General features: G+C 41.7%; 2 protein-coding genes across 2 annotated transcripts in view; one reads left to right on the plus strand and one right to left on the minus strand.

Annotated features, from left to right (window-relative positions):
• LOC106814157 (cyclin-dependent kinase 9-like) overlaps nucleotides 1-1,100 on the plus strand; it is a 12,090-nt gene extending 10,990 nt beyond the window's left edge. The window contains exon 6 of the mRNA XM_014818451.1: nucleotides 1,057-1,100. Within this exon, the coding sequence (XP_014673937.1) occupies nucleotides 1,057-1,100 (44 nt within the window). The remainder of the gene's footprint in view (nucleotides 1-1,056) is intronic.
• LOC106814158 (mitochondrial-processing peptidase subunit alpha-like) overlaps nucleotides 688-11,311 on the minus strand; it is a 32,932-nt gene continuing 22,308 nt past the window's right edge. The window contains exons 9-14 of the mRNA XM_014818452.1: nucleotides 10,748-10,877; nucleotides 10,433-10,584; nucleotides 3,255-3,466; nucleotides 2,735-2,825; nucleotides 2,149-2,356; nucleotides 688-1,832 (exon numbers count right to left, since the gene is read on the minus strand). Of these exons, the coding sequence (XP_014673938.1) occupies nucleotides 1,660-1,832; nucleotides 2,149-2,356; nucleotides 2,735-2,825; nucleotides 3,255-3,466; nucleotides 10,433-10,584; nucleotides 10,748-10,877 (966 nt within the window). The 3' untranslated portion in view covers nucleotides 688-1,659. The remainder of the gene's footprint in view (nucleotides 1,833-2,148; nucleotides 2,357-2,734; nucleotides 2,826-3,254; nucleotides 3,467-10,432; nucleotides 10,585-10,747; nucleotides 10,878-11,311) is intronic.

The raw sequence follows: 11,311 nt of genomic DNA on the forward strand, positions 1-11,311 counted from the left end.
TGCCTCGCAGCGACAACGCGTGTTTCAAGAGTTTGGCTGTTGTTCAGCATTCTCCGCTGGGATCTTTCCCGTCGCAGAATTTCGAGATGTTTTCCCGCAGACCAGCGAGGATGCAGGCTGCTCTCTGGAGGTTGTGTTTTGTGATCGATACGTCCAAGACTACGATGACGGTAATTGCTCGAGTTCAGTAAGCATTACCGAGTATCTCTGCAAACAAGCGATTGTTTCCGTTGCGTTTTTTCAGTTATATGGCTGAATATGCGGGGAATTGTGGTATTTGCATTTTCTATCAGCAAAGTAATACTAAATATTGTATTTTGAGTATAACTGTTTAATATTATCATCAAATTTATTATGTTTTTGATATAATGACCCTTTGCCAATTTATGGATATGAATGTATGCTTCTTTTACTTTTGCCAATTTTGTAACGATTTTAAAATTTTGCAAGACCTCTTGTAGCAAATCTGACGGTTATACTATACATGACACAATGTGTTTAGCGATTATTTGCTGGTTAATTACATGCATATCACAAGTCCATATTCATGTGATATCATGTTTTCTCGGAAATTCTATTTCCTGCACAGTACTGTTTGATCTACCGCAGAAAATGTGTTTTCCTACTCTACAGTAAAATGTGTGTCACCACATAAATGTAAAGTAGAAACAATAAAAGTGTAAATATTCGTATATATAATGTACAATAAGCCTGCTTTATTGTTTTGTTAGTTTACAGTCCATTACAAGCAGTATAACTTTACTTGAGAACTGGACAAACACTGTACAGGTCTGTCATTATCTACACGGTATATATGAGCTATACACAAGCCATTACCATGAGCTTAACCTTCGTATCTGCTCGCAACAACCCTGCAGGTTGTCTACCACACTCACCCAATGCACCCATTAGACTGGCTAGTCTATCATTTTCATCACAACTTGGTCCTATTTAGTTGCACATTTAATGCCATTTAATTGACTATATTGATATCTACAGGTTACTTAGGGCAAGGGATGTGTTACATTTCTTTGTTCTATGCTCATTTTTGAATAGTGACTTGTGACTGCAAAGACATGACACATGATACATTTGAATGAGACTGTGTTGTGGCACAACGTTTGAGATAATTTGACATTGCTTTCGACAAACTGTTGCACAATGCTTATCGTTAACCTTCGATACCAAATCGTTTAAAACACATAAAGTTCCTGAGAACTTACTTGAACGTCACATAAGTAACTACACCAAAGTAGTCAATTGATTAGCTTCGTCGTGCCATTCACACTACAGCATTGATCAAATTTTGACCTCTTCCAGTCCTTAACACTTTCAGCAAGTCTTTGTAAATTAGTAAACAACAACGTGAAAGCAACATGAAAATCTGTCTTGGATTTGAGTCAGCATTTCAAAAGCTAAGAGTCAGAACAGACTTGATAGTAGACACATCATTACACAGGCTACCGAGAATCTTTCTAAACTGGTTAAACCCCAGTTTCGTCTCCCCCGTGCATGTTTTCCAACTTTACTTAATCGTGTAGTCATAAATCACTACCACATTATCAGTAGACTCACCCTCGCCTCCTTGTTGTACGCCAGTTGTAATCCTACGAAAGATATTTCATGGATAACATGCGAGATTTCTAGATTCCTCCTGTTTCACCGAAAAAGAGAGAATCGTGACGAGCCGGATGTACCATTCTTCTGACAGAGTCCCTCCTGAATGTTAGTGTATTCAGGCAGTTGAGCTAAGCTGCCCAGCCCAACCACTGACGGTTTTGTGGAGAGCATACGTCCGACTACTCGATGGATATCCTCTTCAGTAATCTTGGCTGCAAAATTAGAGCAGGAGGAACTCCTTTAGTTGTTACCTGGGAAACGCAATACATCCCAATACACTGCTCGCTTATTCGCTTGTCAACTTCGAACCAGCATATATGCACTTGTGAAATGACACTACCAAAATTGTGAAAATGAACAACGATAATACGACACTGAGATTCTGATTGCTACAGTACTTGTAAAGCAAACCTGAAGGTTTATGCAAAACATGGCACTACCCTTAGCTACAGTGCATCAACAACAAGCCAACGTAAAACAGTAAAGAAGAACGAACGCGATGAGGCGGCGGTGACATTCTCTAATTACCTATCTGACTGACGAAGTACTGTGGCTGCTTGTGGGAGCCGCTGGCCAGCACTTGCCGCGCAATGTCCTCGAAGATAACCGGACGACTCTCCAGGTTCATCATCAGCATCGACTGCAGTTGGGTTTTGGCGCGCTCGAGTTCCACTCGCGTCACGCTTCCCGCCATCAACGTAAACTCCTTCACAATGATGTCGACCAGCTCTTTCAACTGCAGAAATTGGTAAAAAAAACATCCATCGTGAGGGAGTGTAAAGTACATAATAGGAAAAGGGACAGGAATACGCATACGATATTGGCGATAGGTGAGACCGCAGCTACACTCCCGCCTAGCTGGACAGGCAACAGCATATGAAAATAAAAAAACGATAGGAATGTAGACATAATAATAGGGAGAAGCAAGGCCACATTACATTAATATTAAAGGACAGCTAAGGCCAACTATCATGTGGATAGGTTAGAACATTAACAATTTCATAGTATCAGGGAAGGGTATATCACGTGACAAAGGAATGATTATGTGACAACGTTTAATAACTGTTAACAATGGAACGAATTAAACAGGAATTACCACGTGGCTACGACTTACTTGGCTGGGATGAGCAGCAGCATGTATACAGAACACTCCACTGTCGTTGTATGCGTGATTGTATGCGGTCGCGTTGTAAATCCAATGATACCTACCAAAGTTTTGTTACTTACATTAAAGTGACGTCTACTTTACCAGGCCTTGGATATAAGGGCAAATTGTTTAAACGATATGTGTTTTTAAAGAACAATCCTTATGCTCGTTATTTTAATTGGGTAAAGGGGAAAAGAACTAGGTTTAAAGGGATATTTTCTGCCGAGCAAACATAGATGAACGTTATAAAACAATCATAAACTTAATAACAAACTGACAATTCTTGGCTTTTCAGCAAACTATTTCAGGCAGTTATACAATGATGCTACAGAAATATTCTTTTTAAAAAGCCAACTTATAATTGCTGCTTAATTTCCTATTATCAGTGTAATATTATTTCTGGATTAAATTATTGTTATTATTGTTGTTATATTATATTGTATATTATATAATATTAACTTATTATTATAGTTGAATTATAGTTCACCTGTTCAACACATTGAGGTAGAGTCGTGTGTACATGCCCTTGCCAGGACCGCCCGCGGAGAATGAACCTCCACCTCCCATCAGCATGTTTAGGACACAGAAGGCGACAAAGTCGGGATCCTTGTGGCTGCAGCTCTCCAGACCAAGCACAAAGTGGGCGAGCTCTGGGATCGGGGTTGGACCCATGCTGACATCAGACAGGTCCTTCTCTCTCTGTGGCACCACACAATGAAAGTGTCAATGACATTGTAGCTCACCACAAAAAAGGACACAAATGAGGAGTGAGAAGAAGTCAGTTTTAATTGAGGAACCATCGACGTACATTATAGAAATGAAGAGATATATGAGAGAACCCGCCATCCATATACTCTTGATAATTATGTGTAATTTTTTATGTGAAAATAAATGTTTGAGATGTGAAAGTCTGAGATGTGGGCGAGTGATGGCGTTACACCTAAATGATCGCCATTAACGTTTTTATAATATTCAGATTTAGGCACTGCCTAAAAGCGAGCCCCCGATGTGTAACGGTATAGAGAAGGTTGATATCAATCGTTTATACGAGAAGAGTACCGGTTACAAAAACATTGTGCGTTAACAAACAGTGGCTAAGTAGAACATGTTATAAAGTTACATACGTTGCATAATATACGATGCAATAGACAAGCAGCACACAAATACAAAATGCGTACAATAGTTTACATATCGTTTATAAAGTGTAAGGTCTGTAGGCACATACGCGAATACGCATTACAAATTGCTACGCAATATATACGCTATACGCAGCACCAATAATGCTTTATGCAGGCTAACATACACCAAGCACATGCCGACATAGCGGCTCGGTTTTCAAATGCAGTACATATTACGAGCGTGGAGTTCTGCAGATCGCAGGCAGGTCCTGGCGGTGTCCAATGGTGACGTAGCGTGGTGATCCGCAGCAGTGAGATCAGCGGAACCTGTGTGCTGACAGCATCGGGAGCTGTCAGGCACCGTGGAACCGTGTCTGTCTTCGTCGAAACTGTTCGGTATTTATACAACTGGAGGAATGCATGGCCTGAGCGTGGTCAAGACCTTGTTGGGTGCGGATGGTGCAATCCTGTCCTTCTCCAGATTTTTATGGATAACTGAAGGTGAGAAGCTGTGGACGCTTCTTGAGTCTGGTGTGGAATCGCGGTTAGTTCGATTCATGTTCAATCAGTGGTAGTTTGATTGTATGTTGATGATGTGTCGGCACGCCGCCATAAACCAGTGGCGTGCGCCTCTCAGCCTCGTGAAGGTGATAACTCTGACAAGGTTATTGTGTCACACTTTTGCTTCTTCTCCTGCTGCGGCGTGTGCGGCCTAATGATGCCTAAACTCGCATCAGTAATAGGCGTCCTGCTGGTTTGCACGTGTTTTCTCTCGAGGTCGTTGGTGACACAGATCCTCGAGACCACTTTTGCTTGTTGTTACCTTGGCTATTTGACAAAATAACTATACGCTATGCTACGTAAGCGGGCCGTGACGCTCGCTGCTCACGTTAGCTTGAACTAAAAATAACTATGACGTGATGTTGCTTTAAGTTAAACGACCCGTGTCACTAGTTTTATACTAGGTAATTAATTCGATATCAACGTCACTACACTACCCTCGCACTTACAATAGTTGCGAAACATAATCTATGGAGAGCAACGTCTCGAAAACATACATAAAAAAGAATATACCTACCGCTGCGGCATTGAAAATTATATGTTACACACAAAAAGAAACCTCAGGTCGCAATACTGTTATGTGATGGAAGGATGGAAGTGATGTAAATGAAAGGGGCTTTTGGAGGCGAGCCGGGGGGCAAAAAAGAACAAATAAATGAAAAACTGGACGTCTGATTTGTTTGTCATCTCGGTATTTTTTATTAGTATGCATCACATTTTTATTTTTTTCTAACGATGTTGTCATCGAAATCGTCCATCCGGGATGGATTGCCTCGAACCAATCGAGCTGGTTGTAATAATCGTCCAATCGTCGCATTGAGAGTCGTCGTCGGCAACGGTAAAAATGTTTGGGGGGCGAAGGTGGTGGCCGCCCCAGCGCCATGGTACATTTCCGGAAGCTCTGGCTCTGGCTCCGGATGTAGCCATGAGCGCTGCAAACAAATGTTCGTCGGCCTCAGCGAGGTCGGGGAACTCGGGTGTGTCATCGTCAGTGGGGGGGTCTTCTACCGTTAATCCGCTTCCGCGATGATAGATAGATGCGCCACTGGTGAGTGCCATGAAAGGGAAAGGAAAGGTGAGTACGGGCAGCACATATATATATATAGAAAAAAAACGACGTGACGGGCATAACAGTACGGCATATTAAAGTGACGTTGCAACGATCACTAGAATTCGCGAACCTGAGAAACCAAAATTATGTAAATATACGCGTTACATGGGGTAAATAAGATGTGCACACTGTGAACAAGTAGGTATCGCGTACAAATAGTATCAATCGTAATAAGAGATGTCATAAATCGATACGCGATACATAGTTATTGTATATAATGTACATATAACTATACATATTGAGTAAATAGAATCGCGATTTTAATTCAACGCTATCTAGTAGATAAAATAAGTTGCTCCTATAATGCATCAATACTACTTAGGTGTTGGCAGTGTTTTACGTTATACTGCCTCATATCAATATATCATTATCGTCCTATTTCAAAGGATATGAGCGCATTGTGTCACAGAATCTCATCTAGGGATCTCTCTAGGTAAGAGAGGATACAAGGGTTACAAGGAAAATTGGAATACATAGTTTATACGCTGATGTGGACGTGAGTTTACTGTCGTTTATAAGTGAGCCGTTCATGCCTCCATAGTGTACAAGCGAGCGCAATGGCTCCATAGTGTACAAGCGAGGCGCGATGGCTCCATTATCATAATCATATTCTACAGCTTATTCTGCTGATGTGCCCAACTTACGGATCTCATATGCTCTACAGCTTAGTCTGCTGAATCTGCCCAACTTATGGGTATGTCAATGCTAAATCAACATAACTGGATCACTTACGATTGTGGAGACGTTCCAAAATATAGGTAAAACTCTTCTTAACACTGTGCCTTATTCTGTCTTAGGTATCTTATGTAAAGCTACGCAATAGTCTTAAAAGGCTAAATTGCGTATACCACCGTAAGAATTGTGTGACCCATGAAGGCATAACTCACAATATACTCTTATAATCATTTATAGATACGTATCTCATAATCAAACTAACTGTGCCGGCGTCATTCGTGTAAAACTATATCGTGTTCACAACTATGTGTCTGTGTATGCCACTATAGTATCAGTATAGTATTCCACAGAATGATTGTTGAATTTGCTGGCCCGGCGCAAATTCCCTAGCACGTTATTACGTTGGTTGACTCACAAATCTGTTTCTAACTAAAAATGTAGGACGCTCTCCTACACTTGATAACAGATTCGTAGAGCAACGTCTTGATCCATCAACTCTTAAAAAAACTACCGACCAAAATCAAGCTATGTATTTCTTTAATAAGAGGCTTCATTTAGATATTAGGAAAATACGGAGGTATAGTACACAGGTATAGGTACTCAATCACGAGACGTACTGGCATGAAATCAAAATAACTGTCAAAGTAATATTTTTTGCGGCAATTAGAGCATTACCCAATCTATTTCAATACAAAATACGAAAGCGTTGAACTTACTCATTACATGATGAGAATTTGGCAGCCGTAGATCAGCACGCTGTGGCGTTTGAAGTGAGTGTTAAGATCTAAGGAGTAAAACACATGGTTAATATATATATACTGTTTAGCAACTGCTGTTTGTCACGGCGCCAATATAGAGAAGCTCGTGAGCTCGTGTTGATAGCCACGTGTGATCGTCATAGTGGGGTCCAGCTTCGTGTACAACAGATACGTGTGCAATAGCACTTAAGCCACAAACAGTATAATTAATGCTATAACCACTGAATACTACAGTAACTCTATTCTTAATAAACAGCATCAACATAATAAACCTACAGTAGCATATCTTATACACCAGGCAGCATACAGACATACGCTCGGTTTTCAACAGTACATATTTACGAGCGGGGAGTTCTGCAGATCGCAGGCAGGTCCGGCGGTGTCCAATGGTGGACGGTAGCGTGGTGATCCCCAGCAGGTGAGATCAGCGAACCTGTGTGCTGACAGCGCGGGAGCTGTCAGGCACCGTGGAACCGGTCTGTCTTCTTGTCGAAACTGTTGCGGTATTTATACAACTGGAGGAATGCATGGCCTGAGCGTGGTCAAGGCCTTGTTGCGTGCGGATGGTGGCAATCCTGTCCTTCTCCAGATTTTATGGAATAACTGAAGGTGAGAAGCTGTGGACGCTTCTGAGTCGGTGTGGGAATCGCGGTTAGTTCGATTCATGTCTAATCAGTGGTAGTTGATTGTTGTTGATGATGTTGTCGGCACGCGCCATAAACCAGTGGCGTGCGCCTCTCAGCCTGGTGAAGGTGATAACTCTGACAATGTTATTGTGTCACACTTTTCGCTTCTTCTCCTGCTGCGGCGTGTGCGGCCTAATGGACTCGGTAAACTCGCAGCAGATATATAGGCGTCCTGCTGGTTTGCACGTGTTTTCTCTCGAGGTCGTTGGTGACACAGATTCTCGAGACCACTTTCGCTGTTGTTACCTTGGCTATTGACTAAAAATAACTATGACGCTATTGCTACGTTAAGCGCGCGTGACGCTCGCTGCTCACGCGTTATGCTTGAACTAACAGTGCCGGCGGAGTGACAGCGCTCATCTAACATCTACTTGCGGTGACTCTGTGGTGGAGTGGTGGGATTCCATAGTAAACCCTGTTAGTCCCAATGTGTTCACATACACGACGCCAAAACAGTGGAATGCACAGGATGTTATCAGGAACCTTCTCAAAGGAATGTTCGTTGGGATCATATGAAAGTTGCCACGAGATGGCGGCTACGTTTAAGTGTCTTCAGATAAAGATGGAAGCTCCATCGTACGTATTAGCAAACACTTATTGCAAGACAGAATAGGAAGCACTCATCCATTTACCTATGCAAGCCTACAGGCTGCAATAGAGAGCTGCCACCTGTAACCAATTTAACGCAGGCAAAACTACACAGTACTATCACCGCCACATGCACTGGCAGGGCATACGTTACATGTAACATACCGACAGTACAGAATGCCATAGAAATTATTACGATTAAGGAGCATAAACCTGTCTCAGCCAATTTAGCGCTTTGAAATTTCACTGTGACATTGTAGCCTCATACTCCAGGCATACATGTATAGATTCACTAGCAAACCCCGGCAGTCAAATCTTTCTAACAGACAGTAAACAAATCCATGTTTAACCCTCCTTTTGAAGATCAAAGGTTATCCGACACTTACTCTTCGCATGTCAGCAGAAGGGACATTTCATGCGTCCTTTCAATAAAGCCATAAAATGCTAGTCACCGCTGAAACAAAAAAGTTTTTCAATCGCTCCGCCAGACCATGTCCTGCAGAAAATGTCTAAAATCTGCCTGTGCCCATGTACCTTGTGACCTGTGACCTCCATCTTCGGCACCAGTGATGGCTTTTCCTACCATGATGCTATACACCGACTATCACGAGCCTAGGTCGAGCCGTTTAGATTTGGCCGCAATTCTGCATTCTCCTAACCTTAAGTTAAGGAGTGAATGTTCCCCCTTCTTTTACACCTCTTGACCTTTGACCTTTGACCCCAGCTTCGACATCCAACTCGTTTTGACGATGCCCCCAACGACCCGAATATCATGACCGTACGTCGAGCGCTTAAGATTTGTCGCCAACTGTTGACGGACGGACGCACGCACGACGCCGGACGGACGCACGATCATGCGATTCTACCAACTGCATCGACTACGTCAGATGAGCTAAAAATAACCATTGACGTGATGTTGCTAAGTAAACGACCCGTGTCGCTAGGTTTTTATACTAGGTTAATTAATTCGATATCAACGTCACTACACGTGTAAGATTGAGAGGACGCTTATTCACGTAGCTTGCTATATACCACGTGACAATGGTGTTTCCCTGCCCATAACACAACTTTTGTCAAAGGTTAATTGTGCATGGAAGGTGTTAACTTGCGTATAGTTCTTCTAGGCGGTAGCACACGGCTTGCCATCTGTATATCGCAATAATATTTATAAACCGAAATAAATCACAATTTGGCACGGTAGATGGCGCTCATACCGCGTTTCATGTTTCTTAGCGATGGCGTTCCGAAAATAAATAGTAGCTGCGTCCCGACATGCTTGTAAAACTTACTCTAATATAGACATTTATCGCAGGGTGGAGAGGAAATGCCAATTTGGCATTAAAGATATTGTCAATGAAACTTGTAAAACGAACCAGGACGAGTGTGCAGCACAGACTGTTATCAGCGTGTCTATATAGAATGCTATATAATTGCCAAAACCTACTAATTTGCAACTTTTTTTAAATATCAAAACCTTTGGCCGCTTATTCATTCACATACCAAAAATGAGCAAAATCCGTGAACCCTGAACTGACTAATGGAAATTCCCATTTTTGCCAAAAATTGCCGTGGCTGTCGAAAGTACGTCGACTGGCGTGCTGCCAAAATAGGACGTTCAACACCTCTGCCATACGAGTAACAGCTAAACCCAATTTCAAACATGTGGATAAAACGGTCTCTAATTATCGTTGACGCTAGCCAAATGTTGACGGAAGGCGACTGGACGGACGGCACGTACGACACCCATGTGCAATAGCTCATCTTGACGATGTCAAGGTGAGCTAAAAAACAAGTGTGAGGTCACGTATCCTTACAGATATGACTCTCAACCACTCCCACACTGCGTCTCTTACACAGGTGGCTGGGGAGATGCCGACAAATCCTATACCACAAGAGACTGCAGTCTAGTGCAGACAGTATATTTCAATTGACATTCAGCAAGATCGGAATCACAGTGCCTAACACATCTTAACAATCTAAAAGACTTGTGGATTCAAAGGTTCGTGGATTTTGTAGGCTCAACCCATGCATTTAACTCATGCTGCATATGTTAGAGATCCCAATGATGGCTTTCAGTCAGTGTCATCACTATAATGCACAAACACACTGAGACTCTTCACGATCGATGCAGTATGAATCTTAGCTATGACCACATGCGCTTTCGTCACCTGAATGACTCCTCCCGTGTACTGTGCGGTAGACCTGTCACACATGTCCCTGTTTCCCATCACGAGACTCGTATCCTGGTTCCACACCGGCTCCTTCTCTACAAAGAACTTCTCAGCCATCTCCACCAGCTGCTCATGCTCGACACCAACACCTGCGTGAAGAAACGTATCAGCGTAGCCGTTTCAGTGTGGTTCAGTAGAAACATGACAACAGGAAAAACAGCAATTGCTATATGAATATACGAAATCACGAGGAATCATGTGACAATCATACATAAAATTGATTTATCTGTCTTTCCCAGTGTGGATTCTTACCAGCTAATACCATCCGTGATGGAGTGTAGAAATTTTTCAGGTAAGTGAATAAAACTTTCCTATCTATCACAGGTACATTATCGGGTAGTGGGAACTTTGGCAATCCTAATGTGTTATCACGATATGCCGCCTGGAAAAGAAATGCACAATGACATTAATCCAATGCATGCATCAAGCAAAGATACTGGTATGATTAAATCATAAAATAGCTATTATGATAGTCAAAATGCATTTTCCTATCTACTATTATCTTAATTATTACGATTATTATTATATTGTTATTATTATTATTCATTATTGTTATATTTCAATTTATATTTATATTTCCTCTCTTTTTCCTTTATTTTCTTTTTCCTTTTTCCTTTTTCCTTTACCACTACATTTTCCTTGAATTTTACATTTGAAATACAATCCATTGCATTTCAACCAATTTTTAGTTTTATGTCCACTACATTTTTTCATTTTTATTCCATTCTCCAGGTCCATTTCGTCATGGTTTTATTTCTATTTTGTTTCCATTTACTATATTTCAATATCCAATATTTTTGTCGCATTAATCCAGCC

This window comes from Priapulus caudatus, unplaced genomic scaffold (genome assembly GCF_000485595.1).
Source record: "Priapulus caudatus unplaced genomic scaffold, Priapulus_caudatus-5.0.1 Scaffold878, whole genome shotgun sequence".
Lineage (NCBI taxonomy): Eukaryota > Metazoa > Priapulida > Priapulimorpha > Priapulimorphida > Priapulidae > Priapulus > Priapulus caudatus.